Source organism: Suillus clintonianus (assembly GCF_016758775.1).
Source record: "Suillus clintonianus strain FC179 chromosome Unknown DEU56scaffold_8, whole genome shotgun sequence".
In the NCBI taxonomy this organism is placed as follows: Eukaryota; Fungi; Basidiomycota; class Agaricomycetes; order Boletales; family Suillaceae; genus Suillus; species Suillus clintonianus.
In genome coordinates this window covers 103013-121001 of record NW_024539232.1, presented here as the reverse complement: position 1 = coordinate 121001, position 17989 = coordinate 103013, and the positions used below count along the sequence as shown (strand labels likewise).

The window sequence follows — 17989 nt, the reverse complement described above, 5'->3', positions numbered from 1 at the left end:
AGGGGCGGGGAAGATATGAACTGCCTGGGCATCGCAAATGAGGCCCTGATATTCAGAACTGATGCACATTGGCCTTTCCCGCACTCTAATATTTTGGTCTTTCTCTGAGAGCATTTTTTAACGCCTCACATCTTTAACGCCTCACACCTTTAACGCCTCAATGTTGTCAATGATGGCCTAGAAGGATGGAGCGAAGTTGTGGGTGTGAACTTTAATATTACTAGCTGGGATTTGAAACGTCAGGTCATGGACGACGTACCTACTGCCGGCCGTAACTGGACACTCCCACAAACGGACGAAATGTTCCAAGTGGGACTTGGCAATATCAAGGAGCCCACGATCATATTCAGGTCGTTCACGACGTTTAGATGGCCAGTGGCACTGGGTGCATGAACGATCATGAACCCAAGCAATCTAGAAGACGTGAACGGTGGCGTTGCCTCAAACATGTGAGCTCCATAATGCAAGTCGATATATCGGTTATAGGTGTCATTGATCGTAGAGTTGTGTGAAAGAGATTGAGAGGAAGAGCAAGTCATGGCGGGATAATCACAACGGAAGGAAGTGAACTATACTGCCATTGACTCCATGGCTTCGCACCTATTGAGCAACGCCTGGGGAGGAGGTAATAACGTGCACTGGGAGGGTGCTTATGTATTTTAACGAGAAGGTGACTGAGTAGTCTCCCCTAGCCAGACCATATAGTCGTTCCTTCTTGATTGTGACTGAGTGAGAAGAACTGCTCGAACTCTAGCCAGCTACTTGAACTAAAGGAGGTAATTAGGTTTGAATTAGGGTGAGTTTATTTGCTCTTATTGACAGCGTGGCCACCGTCCAATTGCAGCGCGTCGCGGCGCGTCTGTCGGACTCTGTCCCTTCACGTACACTGACTTCCATTGCCTGCAGCACTAATGGCAAAACGCAAAGTCACTGTTGACAGTGACGAAGAGACTCTAGGCGCTTCATCCCAACACTCTAAGCGTGCTAGGACCGTTGATAGCGAAGAAGAGGTCGTTGTTGACCGTTCGCAACACCGCAAGAGGAAGCCCACCAATGGCAACGGCAAGGCGCGTCAGGAGGATAGCGATGAAGATGATGAAGACGACGACGAAGATCCAACTCAGGAGGAGCACAACGAGGAAGAGGAGCAACGCTTCGAAGAACTCAATGGCGAGGCCATTCGCCAGCGCCTCGAGCAGAAGCGCAATACCTTTGGTGTCAGTAGGATCTCAGCTACTTCTGCCGATGCTTCAAGTTGAACTATGTGTATAGGGTATCGCAGAGCACGGAATCATCGAGTCCATTGAGATGCACCATTTCATGTGCCACAAGCGACTTACTTTCACGTTTGGACCTCAGATCAATTTCATTATTGGTGAGCACCACTTCAAGTGCGTTAAGAATATGCTAAGGCAACTCTATAGGCCACAATGGGAGTGAGTACTCAATGGCCGACTACTCCTATGCTTCGTTTAACTGACTTGCCTATGTCAGGCGGAAAGAGTGCCGTGCTGTCCGCGATCACAATCGCACTTGGAGGAAAGGCGAACTCGACAGGACGCGGCAGCGGCCTAAAATCTTTTATTCGTGAAGGCCAACAGTAAGATTGACTCGCTCGCTCATGTCTATATGTCTGACCTTGTGATGTTACACAAGGATCTCAGAAATCACCATTTCGCTCAAGAACCAGGGCGAGGAAGCATATAAGCCCAAAGAATATGGAAAGAGCATTGTTATCACGCGTAAATTTACCAAGGACGGATCTTCCTCGTGGAAGATCAAGAGTAAGGACGGCAAGGTTGTGTCCACAAAGCGAGACGAGCTTTCAGCCATCTGTGATCACATGAATATACAGGTCGATAACCCCATGAATGTCCTTAGTCAAGGTGAGTACCATGTGCATATATGCGTCTTCAGTTCGATGTTAAAGTTTTACCTAGATGCTGCTAGGCAGTTTTTAAGTGCTTCCCATCCCTCCGACAAGTACAAGGTTGGTTTGCCCTCACATTCTGGTGTACTTAGCTCACTGCCTGCATTGCAGTTCTTCCTGCGAGGGACCCAGCTATCGCAGCTTTCCGAGGAATATGATGCGTGTCTTGATAATATCAACCAGACCAAGAAGGTGCTACACCAGAAAAAGCAAGTTCTCCCCGACCTACGTGCCACATTCAAAGAGGCGAGTGTGCGCTTTGAAGAAGCAAGCAAGGCACGAGAGCAACGCTGCAAGGTTGATGAGCTCAAGAAGGAGCTTGCCTGGGCTCACGTCGCAGCGAAGCAAGCGGTAAGAATGGCTCTCCCTGACATTCCCATTGACCCGCGTCGCATGACTAATTGTGAATAATGAGCTGACGCAGACATCTTTTCTAGGAGATGGAGGCGAAACTCGGGGAAGTTGCAAAGGCGGAACGCCGCTTGCCCAAGATTGAAGCTGAGATGAAGACAGCTGAGGTGCGCTCCTAGAAAGTCATAGGTACCGAAATTCACATGCTCACATATTCTCGTTAGTCTCAATTCCAACTCGCCTCCGATGCTGTAGTAGAATTCGATAAGGAGTATTCCGCCCTTGGCGACATTGATCACCTCACCAAGCAGCGCGACGATTACCAAGAGAAAATGCGCGCCAACAGGGTGAAGATAGGTAACTTCAAGGTCTATCCACCTCATCTTCTGCTTTGCTTTTGTCTGACATGATCATGATTTTTTTCGTTTAGAATGACGAGAAACAAATGAATACTTCTCTTACCTCTCTCAATGATGCCATCGAGAACTACACGAGAAATATTGCTGAAGAAGAGCGTCGTCTCGCTGCAGACACACAAGTAAAACGAGACGAGCTTAATCGAAAGCTGCAGTCCGCCAGAACAGACGTCACGAACGCCGATCAAGCGCACAAAGACTTCCTTGAAGCTCAGCGTCAAAAACTGGCTCAGCAGGAAGGCATTAAGACCAAGGGACAAGCCGCCGAAGCCAAGAAGAACAGCGCACAGGAACGTGTCGCTGCTGTTCAGAGTATGATTTCTCAGTGCAAGGAGAAAGGGCAGAACGCACTTGCTCCGTATGGCCGAGACATCAAGGCTGTCCTCGACCAGATTGCGAAAATGAGGTGGCATGGGGACGTTCCTGTTGGTCCACTTGGCATCCATGTCAAGTTGAAGGATATGGCATGGGCTGATTTGATGAGAATTCAGCTGGGAGGCTTGATGAGCGCATTTGCAGTCACCGACGCCAGGGACAGACCACAACTCAAAAGATTGCTCGACCAGACGAAGAAGTGCGCTAGACACCCCTTTCAATTTCTCGTCAGGCTGACCATGATATAGCCAACACATCAATATTATAATATCCGAACGCGACATGTTCGACTTCAGCGCAGGGGAGCCACCCAATCACATTCTCACTGTTCTTCGGGTCTTGGAGGTAAGGCCGCATCATTCCCATTACTATCCATCTAATTCTGTTACCCAGATAACAGATCCTTACGTCCTCCGCCTGTTAATTAACCAAGCAAATATCGAGCGTACGGTCGTTGCACCCAAGCGTCTTGATGCTGACAACATCCTCAAACGAATGAGTGGAGGGGGTGTCGCATGGGCAGCCGATTATATGCGTGTCCATCGATATGCCGACGGGGGTGGTCAGTCGATCAAATTGCATCGGCTTTCTCCCGGTGACCCCCGCAACATGATGTTCACGCCGAGTGACTCTGCCTCTGTCCTTAAGTTCGTCGGTATTGTACAATCCCACAATCATGCTGACCAACTTGCAGCACTTGGCAAGAGAATTTGCGGAATGCAGAGGATGAATATCAGGCTGCACAAGTAGAGACCGCTAAGCTCAGACAGGAGTACCAAAGCTTGGCACGCGAAATCGATGGAATGAAAGTCGGTCTCCCCGTTCTTTTCCGTTGCATCATTTCTCAAAATGTATGGTTAGGAACAAGGCCGATCCTTATTCGAAGCCCACCGTGCTGCGAAACAAGAGCTTGCTTCGCTTCAAGAGGAGGCAAAAGAAGAGATGCCGGCTGATATCATGGGCTTGCAGAGCGCGAAGGAAGTATGTACATGTGAACTTTCTTCTGTGCCAGCTGACAACCCTCTGCATAAAGGAAGCGGAAGCGGAAAAGGCCTCGATCATGCAACAGTTCGAGGACGCAGTCAGTAGAAGAACGACTATCGATCAAGAGCAGGCTATTTTACTTACGGAATCGAACAAAGTCAAAGCTCAGATCCAAAACTTTGAAGAAGCGCGTCAGGGAATTCAGGTATAAGTCACTGTCATGTTCTGTTTGCCTATCACCTAACGCCGGATATAGAAAAAGATCGAGGACGCTGCTGCGAGCCGTGTTGAAGCCCAAAGCAACAAAGGTCACTACATAAAGAAACTCGAGGACGAAAGGAAAAAGGTTGAAGCCATCGATGCTATTGCGAAACAACTACAGGAGGAGTTCATAGCAAGTATCTCAGCATTCATGAATGAGCTTCAGCACTGACGCTCGCTCAGAACTGGACCACAGGTGCTGAAGAGTACTGCGAACGGGTTGAAAATCCTCGCAAAGTCGATGCAGTGGAGCGTACTCTCGAATCCGTTCAGAAAGCACTCAAGGAACGGGAGCGCAGGCATGGCGCAACGGTCGAGGAAATGACGATTGAGGTGAACAACGCGAAATCTGTCCTAGACAACGCAGAACGCGATCTGAGGAGTCTAGCTTCCCTGAACAACGTAAGGCTGCTCGCACCAGTGGCTCGTTTCACTAACGCCATTCTTTAGGCTCTGAAGAGGTCGCTTGTCATTCGCTTAACCCGCTGGCAAGAATTCCGGCGCCACATTGCTTTACGATGCAAGGTTGTATTCCAGTACCATCTTTCCAATCGTGGGTACTATGGAAAAATTTTGTTCGACCATGCCAACCAAACGCTGCAGCTGAAGGTATGTCTATTTTATTGCGAATGGCCTGCTGCTTACAATTGGAGATCAGGTTCAAACTGATGATCAAATGGCTACGCAAGGGAGGGACAAAGATCCCCGGTCGTTGAGTGGCGGAGAAAAGTCGTTCTCCACGATTTGTTTATTGCTCTCGCTTTGGGACGCCATTGGCTGCCCCCTTCGCTGCCTAGGTGAGTGCAAGCACGCAGATTTCCTCTCCTTTCTGACCGTTTCCCAGATGAGTTCGACGTTTTCATGGACGCTGTCAATCGCCGCATCAGTATGAAGATGATGATCGACACTGCCAATGCTTCGGACAAGAAGCAGTATATCCTGATCACGCCCCAAGACATGGGCAACATCCATGTCGGACAGACAGTCCGTGTCCATCGAATGAGCGATCCTGAGCGTGGGCAGGGCATCCTGGCGTTCACTTGACCTTCGGCAGTTGTTTGCTCTCATGTTTTCTTTGGTCTTGAGCATCGTAGACATGTTCAGATGCATATATTATTTGTCGCTTTTAGAGAAAATTGTTCATGGTTTTCAAGTACAACACTGCAACACTTTAATTATTACGATATGCCAACTAGTCAGACATGCAGTTCAATATATATAATGGTCATGCTACGAGCAGTTTGAAACCCTATAGTACCGTTTTTTGGCTGCTAGCCTGCTACTATTCAGTGAATAGCGGATTTCCCTGGACACCCCGGCCTACCTAGTTCTGCCGCATGGTCCTCATCTAGGTACCATTCTTTATCGCTACGCAGAAGTCCCGAGCCAGAATTATTGCTCGATAGCTGTCGATGAACACCGAAGGTGAAATTCATTCACATGGTGAATGTGTGCCAGGTCCAACACAGTATTTCATTCAACAGAAATTACAATGTATAAACAGTTCCGTATATGGTGAGTTTACGAGAAATAATTGACTTGGAATACTTATGCATTGATTAATCGCATGACGCTTGTGAATGGGTATCGAGGGAATCGTCAATCCGACAGCTTCTTCCCTTCATCCTTGAAGTTCTTGAGATCATTTCGCCATGGCTCCCACACTTGTCCATATTTCTCAATCAACCCCACCAACTCCTCCCGCTGTTCCCTCTGCGGCCAAAATGAGTATGTATCACCGATTGATCAAGCTAGACTCACTATATTCCAAGGCTCGTCCGTGTATACATCAGTGAACAACTCTTTCAAGTCAGGTTTCTTGAGATTCTCCGCGCGCTTGAACGCCGTGAGCACATCCTGTTTCAAACGGGACTTGAGCTCTTCCTCTTCTGTCTCGTTCCACCATCCCCGGGATTCCATGAATAGGCGGAAACGCGTGATGGGGTTGTCAATCTTCTTTCTGTTCTCGACTTCCTGGCGGCCCCTATAGGCAAACGAGTCGTCTGACGTCGAGTGGTGGCCAACTCTATAAGTCATTATCTCGACCAGGACTGCTCGGCCGCCTTCTAAGCACCGCCTTCGCCCCTCCTTGACAGCGCTCAATACTGCGAGTACGTCATTTCCGTCAACACGAACGGTATCGACACCATAACCTGCGAAGAAAAATTCCATTACTGTGATACAAACGCGCAATGTGTGATCAGGCTACCTGGGCCTCTGGCACTCAGAGAATCGCCATAAAATTGTTGTGAGCTTGGGGTGCTGATAGCGAAACCATTGTTTCGTGCAAGGAATAATGTTGGTGAAGGCAGCGTGGAAGCAAGGAGCATTCCAGCATGGAAGTCCCCCTCGGACGCTGCCCCTTCCCCGAAATATACGGCGGCTACATTTTTGGAACGTCTCGCTGGGTCACGTTTCAGTGCATAGCCAACCCCAGCAGCTTGTGGTATTTGGGTTGCGAGTGGAGATGATATCGGATGAAAATGATGCTGTTTGGAGCCGAAATGCTAACAGAGCGCCAGTCATTCCGAGTAAAGATACGACAATGAGGCAAGGAGACATACTACAGGCATCTGGCGGCCTTTGCCAACATCTTCGTGGTTTCCGAAACATTGTGCCATGACACGGTCAAGAGTGAAGCCACGCCACAAGAGCACCCCAACTTCACGGTACTGTGCTGCAGTGGAGTTAGCAAAACCATAAGCAATGAAGACATTCGTCCGACCTAATACTCTGGGAACAACAAGGCTCGTCGTAAGATCAAACGAAACGACTCTCGGAGACACTTACTCATCGTCGTCAGCCAGTGCAGCAGCAGAACCAACCACAGCAGCCTCTTCTCCATACTTTACATGGGGTTAGCGACCATTCATACTTACGTAGCCATTTATCTTACAGAAGTCATCTAAAGATATCTCAGCAAACGTTTGAGGGGCATTAAACTTGTGCACATACATAGAAGGATATTTTGCCCTGGCGTTGGACATTGTAAAGTATATTATCCAGCGTCGGAAGCAACTGCATGTTTTCATATCTAATTCAAGCCTGTGTGAGCTATTATCCTGAGTCGCCGCGAAGCCAACCCACAATCGCCGCGCGAACTGTTCACTGATCTAAATGAACTTAAACGTCAATGGGTCTGTTTCGGATAGAAACGTGCACACATGCCTCGGGCACTTCAGCGCCTTCTATTGGAATACCAAGCCCATCAAGAACTCTATAACTTGGTATCTTGCTACCGTCACCAGTCACAGAATTGAAGAACGCAAGCTTCGACACGACTGGTGAGTCCGTCGTCGGGAGACAGCCTAACGAAGAGGCGGGTTGGGTTGAGAGCGCCCGGCATCTAGAGCGAATGCTTGTTAGCAAGGGAGTACGTTTGAATGACAATGAACGCAGCATTCCGAGAGACGAGATGGCGGTAGTTCCGGAACAAGAGCCCTACGGAGCTTGGGCATTAGCCGTCCATTAAAGTATTTGATCTAAAAATAGCTACTTGACATCATATCATACAGATGATTTACGTTCAGAGCGAAGCATACTAAAACGCTACGGATCATATAAACGACCAGTACTTACTGTGTTTATGTATTGTATCCAAGCTCTACATACTGGAGGAACCTGGGACTCAGGTACTGAGAGTATCCCCTGTCGATCGAAACCGAGAATCCTTAGCATGGAATTGGTGATTCGGCTTCCATTGGATCGTAGACATGCAACATTGTGGTAAATCGTGATGTGTGATTTGCGTACTACGGTCTAAGTTTGCATCCTCTGTCGTTGAAATTCATATACTGATACAATAAAATGATACTCATCACAGCGACATGTAGGCGTCCCGTGATGGGCCACGAACGGTATAGCGACCCGATAGGTCCGAATCATCTCCCGAAAGTGCTCCATGAATGCAGAGAGCTGTCATGCAAACAATCCTGTTCGGAGACCGCAATACGTCTGTCTCGGTATTTGCATGAGGCTTAATCAATAATAGACTCATAACCTCGTGTAGGTCTATAAAATGATTTGAAAATTGTGCATTGTGGAGTAAAATCGTTGCAAACGCACTTCTGATCAATCTTTTGGTAGCTTCAAAGCTTCCTCCGCAGCTTTCTTCCGGCCGCCCATAAGTAATGTCACATAGTCCGCGCCTCCGAGTACATGGTCTCCTGTGGCCTTGCTTGATGACGGTTTTGGCTTTGACTTTGATTTGAGATCTGCGCGTTTCTTTGCAGCTTGTACGTGCGATGATACCGCATGTGCACTGGCAGTACTGAGAGATCCGGCGGATGAAGGGTGTGGTGCAGATGATACAGGTGTCTTCTTTTTCTAAGGAGACACAACTTCGTTGTTAGACCTACATAGAAGTCCGGTATACACAGTGATCGTCGACAACTCACGATGCGTTTGTGAAGCTTTGCGTTCCGCCCCATCTTGATGTTCTGAATCAAAAGGACTGGACTTCAATTTTCCTCCTTGTCACGTGCAGCTCAACCTGTTTCAGTTGGTGACTTCACGGAACTCGAGTTACTGTCGAGATACATACCGAACCTAAATTGCGACAAGCGGTAAAAACACAAAAAAAAACACCCAGTGCATCCAGAAATCTTTGTACTGCCAGTGAGTGTTCGCAAAATGTCTGCGCTTACCACAACCCCCCTCAGCCTCGGAAGTAAAATTAGAGACGAATACACAACTTATACAAGGGAATATGTCTACCCAATGTTTCACCACGAACATAAGCGCAGTGTGTCACACATCACCCCCCCTCTTCGAACCTAATGTTCATTTGGTCACACCCATATAGGATCAAACCTAGGTGCGTATCTCGACAGTACCGTTCTCCATTGAGCATCTCCCGTGCTATACGCCACTGCCTGTCGATATTTGCACGCGCTCCTGGAAAGCGATTGAGGTCATGCCGGTTGCTGCATCAGAGTCAGCCACGAGCCGAGCGTGATATTCTCGAACGCTAAGGACGAGGCGTGGTCCTAGCACACAGGACTGTATGGATTGCAAAATCAGAGTAATACCAAAAAAAATCTGAGCTTCGAGGGAAAATACGTCCTATAGAAATGATGAACCGCAGTCGCATGCAGAGGTCAGTGAAAGATTGACATACCGCTAAGATCGTTGGAGAAAACTCAACAATGAGGCGGAAGCAAGACACGGCAACGTAACTAGTAGCACGTTCAATCATTCAGCGGAGGAAACCACATTCACAAAATGAGCTCACCTCGCAAAGTAAAGCATGTGAGATTTTATCAACACCGTGAAACAGTCGCCGATAATCCCTCCTGCTGAATGTTGTCGCAGTTCACGGAAGTGTTTAACAGCAACCCAGACTGCGAGACACAGCGCAAGGACCTCCCAGGCAGTGCCGAGTATCCAACTCATGGGACCCAGAAGTAGGAAATTATCCGCATAGCCAATCGCGCACGCATATGTGCCAGAGAGAATGAGTTCCTCTTGTATCCATCAATGAGCGCCATGCACGGTGTTCATTCACAATTAAGCGTACCTGTTGAAGCATGCCTCGTTATCATTACAGCGGTCACTACGTCGAAAATGTTGACAGCCAAGCACACGGCGATGAGAAATATCAGGATCCTTGCGGATCGCTGATACATGGCATGTAACCGAGTGATCATGATGACTACAACATGTTTCGGTCAAATCAATATCATAGGTCTTGTAACTGCACAACTCACCACACAGCATCGGAAATGCCACAACATTCGTCCAATACCTCACGAGGAACAGAATCCGGCCTGAGAAATACGGTTAGTGACGAGCCTTGGGTGGATCACACCTACAAACAGACTCACATCTGTAGCAGTCATGATAGTAAACGAAGAAGCTGGTCAAGAATGACACTCACCCCTACAGGGTGTCGCGGTTAATTGAATGGGAATAGCAGACATCGGTGCAGAAGACTCACCGCATCTGTCAACAAAATCGTCGGAACACTGACTATATGCCACTGGTCAGAAGAAACAAACACAGTGAATGCGAGAAGACTTACCCAGTATTTCCAGGCTGATTGTGAGAGATAGCAGATTAGCACGACACCAATTGTCAAGCCTTCTGAACATACATGACAAATAAAAATCCAAGATAGCGCAACTAGGATATTTTCAAGTCAGCAGAAATTCACAACAGGAAAGCTACGTACACTCAGATAGAGAACAGTGATCAGGGACCAATGTTGTCTCTGTCGCAAATTAGTATTGTTCTTCTGACGTGGAACTGTGCTCACCCAGACCAGTTCGACCTACAAAAAAATCTTAGCGAGATGGCTGCTCCGGTCATAGGATCGACATACCTCTTGTCCGAATATAAGGGCTGAAAATACTTGTGAGAAATCAGAAATTCTCTAATGTTATCATGCTCACCCCAATTATACGTCACTCCAACAAAGGCGACAACTGCGAAACCACAATCAAGGTCAGATCGAGACATCAGCGTTAACATATGACTGCTGTTCACGAACCTGCAAAATAGCTGCCAACACGCCAAGAGTTGATGAGTGGCCAATAACTAGGGTCGTCTGAGACAAGGGTCATACTGTTAGAGGATGGATGTAAGGGAGCGGGGAAATTGGTGGACATACAATGATGATATTCGTGCTAGATATACTACCACCATCCAGTGATTGGCAACACAGGTTTTGGTCATGGAACGTTCAGAACACTAGTTGAGTATTACTGATTTACATAAAGATGTGGGGCTCAGCGCTCAGCCGCGGCGTACATGAATCAAGTTGGTCATGAAACATTCGTGTGGAACACTTGATCGCGATTCCCACGCCATTCTGAAATGCACTGGATATTCAGTTTACTTCTCGTATTTTGCTACGAAATTAAGGCCTGCATGCATACTCACTAGTGGTCATTTGTATGAAATGCAGTAGAAGGGGTGGTTTGCCGGATTGAGACTTATCTGGTAACTTTTTAAATCGATTTGACAGCATGAAAAGCATTCTGTGAGGCGTGTTGGTAGCAAATTGTAGCTTGAGCCAAATCTCGCCGAGGTCCAGATTGGCAGAAATTAGCTATAATAGGCGTCTGATGGAGGGTCCAAAGCGCTTAAAGGCAACATTAATGCGGACAGCACTGGCAGCTTAGGAAACCCACATGCATGCATGCTTTGTGCATGCTAGTAGTTTAGACTAAATCGATTTTGCTAGATTAAGATAAGATCAGAATTCTAAATCACAGCTTGGGAGTATGAAAAACACCCTTCATCTGAATCATCTCGGTTCCACCAGTACTATCTCTTGCCCAGAGTTGCAAAATTTTTGACCCGTTTTTTATAACACAACAACTACACAACATTAAAATAAAGCAACAACATGAGCAAGTAGGATTCAGTACATACTGTAAGGCTCTGCAAAAAAAATGTAGAAAAATGTTAAGGCTACGTTGCCAGAGAGAAGCCGGTGCGAAACAGTGTTTGAGCACAGAGTTGCAAAAATTCTCACCCGCAAAGAAGTCGTCCATCTGCAAAACGACGAAATGAACGCTTAGCTTACGCGCGTTACGAACCCTTACGAACCCTTACGAATTCAGTAGCGAAGTGTTGCGATTGGTGGAAGCTCCGCACGACAAAGATAACTTTTATACCACAAAGATAACTTGTATTTTCGATCGAGATAATCTAATCAAGGAGATGATCAGAGTCTACTACTACTACTGCGCACATCAACGAGATCTAGCACGGAGAAGTTGGAATAGAGTTTTCCACCTAGGTAGTAATACTGGAGACGCCCTAATGGTATCATTAATAAATTTCATCAATCTTTGGTACATTTTGTGAAAACCAGCAAAACTGAAATCAATCTGTACAAACACACCAGTTGAGAACTCGCGGAGGGTGCAACACGCAGCCGTTGCAGACAACGCCATAATGTTGTCGAGGCTGGTATCCGAATCGATGAATTTATCGTAACCGTCACGAAAGGCGGCGCGCGTAGCGATTTGGATGATGGCGTTGTGCTCAAACGGATAGCGGTGAGTTTGACCGTCCTCTCGCTATCGAGGGCTTCGTCATCCAAACAATAGCACCTAAGAAATAGTAATACATACCCTGATTAGATCCCCAAATATAAAATTAATCGAGTCGTTCCCCGTCAGAAAATCGACGGTCGATTTAGCATGGTCGATCTGGACCATCTCGTCGGTCCAGATTGAGAGTTGGAGGTTGTATAGATTTTCGACGACGTCGCGTGCGGACTGCTTGAAGCGGTTAAGTACCGTCGACATTGGTGTAACGACGGACTTGTAGAGCTTCAATAGGTTGTCATTGACCCATTGCTTTATCAAACAATCTAATATTGATCCTGTTAGTAGTACGCTACATATAGCACGAACTTGAAGAACTCACCGTCGGTGATGACGAGCGAACATGCATAGGTAAGCACATGTTTGACTACAGTCATTCGACTGGCCGAATCGTGGAATGCACAACGATTGAGTGATTCCGTGATTACAGCGGTCTTCGCCTCCTTTACGATATCCTTCGATTTCGTGTCATCAATTAAACGTCCTGTGGCGGCAATTGTCGATGTAGAGGGGCGAGGTGTGGTAGCGATTGGCGTGGTCTCTGAATCCGGCACGACGAACTCGCGTGGGGGTCTAACGGGAGGGAGTTGGTACCATTGCATAGTCGTTTTTTGTACACCCGTCGTCTCGTCTCGCTAATGTATGGATAAGCGCAGGTCAGAAAACACAAACGCAAGACTCACGAAGACGACACCATCTGTATATTCTTGGCGGGATTTCTCCGCACCGCAAAGAGGCAAGTAGGTATAGACCATACGATATCGCGACACGATATCACCCTTGGCGGGTGCGAATGACCGCTGTACACGATCGGGCCCTACAGCGCGGGGAGCCGTCCCAGTAAAACGGGACGCTCTCGGTGGAGGTACGTGGTGCTGGAAAGTGGGCGGAGTAGACGTGTAGCCATCATGCGAGAAAATGGGGGGAGGATGTATGAGAGGGGGGAGTTCAGGTGTATTGATCAACTCCGGTATCTCTGACGGACACCCGAGTTGATCTGTCGATGACCGACCTGCGATGTTGAGTCCCGATTGTCGAACGACGGGAACATCCTGTCGAGTGATGAGTTAGTGTACTACTAGTAAGAGAGGAATTCACTCACCTGCACGACCCTTCGACGAACTCTCGAGGGCGCTTGGCTTGCAGACATCTTCAAGGGTCAAGTGAAGGAACAACGATCAAACAATAATTGATAATCAGTGCGCGGCGCAACATCATCTTCGGCTCCACAAAGTGCTACATTGGATAATTGTAGTTGTACAAACCAAGCACAGACTACAAATAAAGATATTTATTCACATTTCACGCTACACCTGACCGATAAGTACATGCCATCATACTATGAAAAAATGAAGCTTACCTTCGTATTGGTCAATAAAAATAGATTCCTACTCTGATTCACATCGGCGCTGTTGCTCGAGGTCTGAAGTCGCCTGTGTGTCCGGGGAAAGGAATATGTCCAGCTCATCAAGTTCACTATTCAACTGTTTGACCCTTGCTGCCTCTTCTTGTTGGATTGAAGTGATGAACTCGAGATCCTGGGAAGCACGCCCTGCGTCGCGATCAGCCACCATGCGTGTAAAGAGCTCTGCCTCCTCAAATGCCCGAATGCTTTGTCCCTCCTGCTCCTGTTGCTCACAATCAATGAAATCTCTGAGCCTCGAGAGTTTCTCTGCCTCCCAAGCCAAAGCCATTGAAAGATGCCGGTGATATTCAAGTTCTGCCTCCTTGTAATAAGCGGCATGGCGCATTCCTTCAGAAGACAGCCGCTGCAAGCCCTGAGAGAATATTTTGCAGGTCTAGAGATATGATTATATGTCACTGAGAGTCAGAGCATAAAATATTGTAACATACCATATCATCGTCAAGGTCTGAATCCATACCGCCAGTCAATCTTAATCTTCCCATCACGTTTGCCATCTTACGCTCGGCCTGCGGAGTGGGGGGAGTTTTCCGGACATAAGGGTGGTAGCTGGACTGCAAATTCTGCTTTGAACGTATTCCACCCCGCTTTTTTGTAGTAGGTGGACCAACATCAGCATGTCCAAGCGAAGTGACGGATGCTGCAAAGGATTGAATTAGGTGTTTTCTGAAATAATTTCTGAGATGATATGATGAGTACCTGGGGGTGATGAGGGACAAAGGCTACTAGGTGGAGAAGAGCTTTGGGGGCTATCATGGTAGACGCGAGTGAAAGCTTCAGCATAATCGACCTTTGGGAGAATTGGACTAGACTTTGAGCTATTCAATGGACTGGTTGGCGGGGTTTCGCCACTCGGAATTTGGAACAGAGACTCTGGAGGATACATAACTGGCGTCTCAGTCGCCTCGGTGTACACTGTGTGGAACAGCAAGCTCTAATGAAAGTCGGAGTTTCAAAGACTTGGTGCTTTTCGAGTGGTGTGCAAAGTATCACACTGGCGGTACCTCAGCTGGTCATTCATATGGCGTATCCTCAGCCCCACGATCCATATAACCCCGGTTTTCAGCATGAGGAACCCGACTCTGAGTTTGCAGAGTTAACTGAAAAGTGAGCATTATGTGGTATTAAATGACTTACTGATCTCTTTCTCCAGTTCGCCCTTCAACATTGCTGTCGTCTTGTGTCCTAACTGCAAGAAACAATACCAATCAGCCGAGGCAATAATTGAGCATCTAAATAGTGCAGACTCATGCTGGCCAGAGAACCTCACCAACAGATCAATGCTGCCAGTACCGCAGGCTTTACAGCGACCGCCAGAGCAGACAAACTTATCAGCAAAGTATCACCCCACCTCTGGCTACCATTACATGGTTCCAGATCAACCACCTCCACAAAATATGTTTCAGCAAATGCAAGACCATCCTCTTCAAGAAGCCAGGGAGACTAATGTATGGTATCCATTTGATGGGCCGGGGGAATGGTCACTCGCGAAATTCCTTGTCGAGAACCTCTCTCAGACGCAGATCGACAAATTTCTCAAGTTAGATTGGGTACGTCGTCTAATTGTCATCAAGTAAATACTTAATTGACAAACTACTTCAGTTCCAGACGAGAGAGTGGCCGCAATTCAAAATGAAGGACAAGTTATTCTTCTACATGCAGCAGCTTCCTGGCCGTGGGCCGAAATGGCAGTGTACGAAGCTTAAGCTCAAGGGCTACGAGAGTGAACAACCGATTCACCTCATTTGGAGGGATGGGTTGGAGGTTACGAAGCAGCTTTTTGCAAACCCCGTTTATGTGAAACACATGTGCTATGACCCACACTATATCTATCAAGGACAAGAACGCCAAATTGGAGAATTTTGGACTTCGGATGATGCATGGGAGATTCAGGTGAGTAGTTGCGCTTTTGTTTAGAGTTACTTGAGTGATTGACACTTGATAATAGGATCAACTGCCGGAAGGGGCGACTATCATTCCGATCATTGCTGCCTCTGACAAAACCCCAGTTACAAGACACACAGGTGGCCTCGAGATGCACCCATTATTCCTCACCATCGGAAATATCCAGGCCGATGTCCGCATGAAGGCCACGTCACATGCGTGGCGATGTACTGCATTCATGCCAATACCGACTTTCGTTGTCAACTCTGATTTTCAAACTCTACTCCGGTCGCGTCTGTGGCACAAGTGCGTGGATCTTGTATGTTCCAATTTGAAGGTCGCAGCTCGTGTTGGCGAGTACATGGTCGATCCCTTGGCCAAAATCCGTTACTGTTTCACACCTCTTATCAGTCACATCGCCGATCTCCCCGAACAATTGATGATCGCATGCGTCATGAAAAACTCGTCTCCCGTCACCACAGCGACCCACAAAGAGTTTGGTGATGAGACACCGCATCCTCCACGGAATGGATCGGACACCTACGCACTTATCCAGCAGCTTTGCAACCGTGTTGACCCATGGGATCTCATTGCATACATTAGAGAGTCCAAAAAGCTCCATCTTAGCGGGGTGCACTTGCCATACTGGAGAAACTGGAGGTGCTCCAATCCCGCTAGATTCCTGACACCAGAAATTCTGCACACGCTGCACAAATTTTTTTTTGATCACGTTCTTAAATGGATCAAGCAGATCATGGGTCATGAACTTGATGTACGGTTCAAGAGTCACCACAAGCGCACTGGTGTGCGCCATTTCTCTGGGGGTGTCTCTCATGTCAACCAAATGACAGGACGAGAGCACCGAGATATTCAGCGCACAATTGTGCCAATGCTGTGGGGTATTGCAAGCCCTGGTTTCATCCGCGCTGTGCGGGCAATGATCGATTTTATCTACCTTGCTCAGAATCCCCTTCACACTGAATCCAGCATCGCCTCCATGACTCAAGCACTTCAAGACTTCCATGATAATAAGCAGGCCATCCTCGATTCAGAGGCACGCCAGGGAAAGAGCGGCGCTAAAGACGACTTCTTCATTCCGAAATTGGAACTCATGCAAAATTTTGCTCGTGCGATCTCCCATGTCGGTTCACTCATGCAGTGGACAGCAGACGTATCGGAACGTCTTTTAATAACTCACTGCAAACATCCGTTTGAACACACGAGTCGTCAGAGAGACTTCGTCCTGCAGATCGCTCGCATCCTCGATCAGGAGGAGTCCATCCGGCTGTTCAACCTTTACACACTGTTGTCCTCGTCTTCATCTACGCCTGGTCAGGACCCACTCATGAACGCCGTCATCATGGAGGATCAAGAGATCGCTAGTACAGAGACAGATCCCGCTTTCGCTTGGGTCTCCAATGCAAACCCAGCTGCCCAGCTACGTCTGCAAGCGCCGCGCCCTGTTCGCAATCACTTCTTGAAGGGTATTTTGTCGGACAACGCACGGATTGCCTTCAATGTGACTGTGAAAGCAGATCGCAATCGCCTCAATGCGTCTCTACTGCAGTCGTTGTACGAGATCACTGATTTTTCTCATGCTTTACACGTCTACGCGACCCGCAATGGTTGTACACTCCCCGGCCAGCTCCTATTCAATACATGGTTGAAATTTCGCATCCAGTTATTTTCCGCATTCCACACTTGCAGGATCATGCCGAGCCAACAAATTCACGCCGAGCCACCTTCCAGTAATTTTCCTAGAGGGAATTGCGACGCCGTATTGTTTAACCAGAGGGTCGATGGTCGTAACGATGGTGAGTATTACAAAATTTACCGGTGGTGACATTGCCTGATGGGCCTCTACAGGGTCTTATGTCGCTCAAGTACGAGCCATATTCCAGCCAACCCTCCCCAGAGGTTCTCGTGCGCAGTTCCCCGAGCGCTTGTCTCAGGTGCTGGTATATATCCAGCATTTTGACTTCGTCGTGCCTGGCCCCGAGCCATCTACGGGCATGTGGATGGTCAGACGATCTTATACTCGATATTCTGCACAGTCGGAGAGGGTGATCAGACACGGATCCATAATTCCTCTCACAGACGTTACGCATGCGGTGGAGATTATACCTGTCTATCAAGGACCATTGGGCAAGGAGGTGAATTCTGGGAACTCGATGGAGGTGTTCGACGACTATTTCTTGAATAATTTTGCAGACAAAGAACTGTACCACTCGCTATCAGTGATCTCAGATGCCTAGATAGATTTTCATGTAGCGCAGTTATCAATCTTAATTAGTGATGTTCCGGC

At 47.7% G+C, this 17989-nt stretch overlaps 6 protein-coding genes across 6 annotated transcripts; 2 read left to right on the top strand and 4 right to left on the bottom strand.

Moving 5' to 3' along the window:
- Positions 1–878: 878 nt before the first annotated feature.
- DEU56DRAFT_898532 (P-loop containing nucleoside triphosphate hydrolase protein) lies at positions 879–5550 on the top strand. The gene is made up of 20 exons (XM_041356468.1): positions 879–1217; positions 1273–1375; positions 1425–1436; positions 1495–1600; positions 1657–1886; positions 1941–1990; positions 2042–2281; positions 2368–2448; positions 2506–2649; positions 2712–3271; positions 3321–3417; positions 3466–3719; positions 3767–3881; positions 3934–4053; positions 4106–4261; positions 4313–4450; positions 4501–4719; positions 4768–4926; positions 4976–5114; positions 5162–5550. Exons 1-20 carry the CDS (start codon positions 912–914, stop codon positions 5359–5361), a joined length of 3429 nt encoding a protein of 1142 aa, XP_041213114.1. The 5' UTR covers positions 879–911; the 3' UTR covers positions 5362–5550.
- Positions 5551–5762: 212 nt separating this feature from the next.
- On the bottom strand, positions 5763–7719 carry DEU56DRAFT_970490 (thiamine diphosphate-binding protein; the record flags this gene model as incomplete). The annotated part of the gene is made up of 9 exons (XM_041359431.1): positions 5763–6030; positions 6079–6470; positions 6527–6824; positions 6882–7050; positions 7108–7163; positions 7214–7222; positions 7273–7351; positions 7405–7430; positions 7480–7719. The coding sequence occupies 9 exons, from the start codon at positions 7717–7719 to the stop codon at positions 5917–5919; spliced, it is 1383 nt and encodes a 460-aa protein (XP_041213113.1). The 3' UTR covers positions 5763–5916.
- Positions 7720–7933: 214 nt separating this feature from the next.
- On the bottom strand, positions 7934–8877 carry DEU56DRAFT_777363 (uncharacterized protein). Its single transcript, XM_041351763.1, has 3 exons — positions 8715–8877; positions 8383–8643; positions 7934–8328 (listed from the first exon to the last, which is right to left on the bottom strand). The coding sequence occupies exons 1-2, from the start codon at positions 8745–8747 to the stop codon at positions 8389–8391; spliced, it is 288 nt and encodes a 95-aa protein (XP_041213112.1). The 5' UTR covers positions 8748–8877; the 3' UTR covers positions 7934–8328; positions 8383–8388.
- Positions 8878–12083: 3206 nt separating this feature from the next.
- On the bottom strand, positions 12084–13527 carry DEU56DRAFT_977359 (uncharacterized protein; the record flags this gene model as incomplete). Its single annotated transcript, XM_041359649.1, has 6 exons — positions 12084–12114; positions 12170–12347; positions 12402–12643; positions 12700–13012; positions 13061–13429; positions 13480–13527. 6 exons carry the CDS (start codon positions 13525–13527, stop codon positions 12110–12112), a joined length of 1155 nt encoding a protein of 384 aa, XP_041213111.1. The 3' UTR covers positions 12084–12109.
- Positions 13528–13765: 238 nt separating this feature from the next.
- DEU56DRAFT_908191 (uncharacterized protein) lies at positions 13766–14686 on the bottom strand (the record flags this gene model as incomplete). Its single annotated transcript, XM_041356972.1, has 3 exons — positions 13766–14176; positions 14232–14440; positions 14500–14686. 3 exons carry the CDS (start codon positions 14684–14686, stop codon positions 13766–13768), a joined length of 807 nt encoding a protein of 268 aa, XP_041213110.1.
- A 135-nt stretch (positions 14687–14821) lies between these two features.
- On the top strand, positions 14822–17939 carry DEU56DRAFT_959997 (uncharacterized protein; the record flags this gene model as incomplete). The annotated part of the gene is made up of 5 exons (XM_041359313.1): positions 14822–14907; positions 14954–15350; positions 15403–15693; positions 15749–17498; positions 17551–17939. The coding sequence occupies 5 exons, from the start codon at positions 14822–14824 to the stop codon at positions 17937–17939; spliced, it is 2913 nt and encodes a 970-aa protein (XP_041213109.1).
- Positions 17940–17989: the final 50 nt, after the last annotated feature.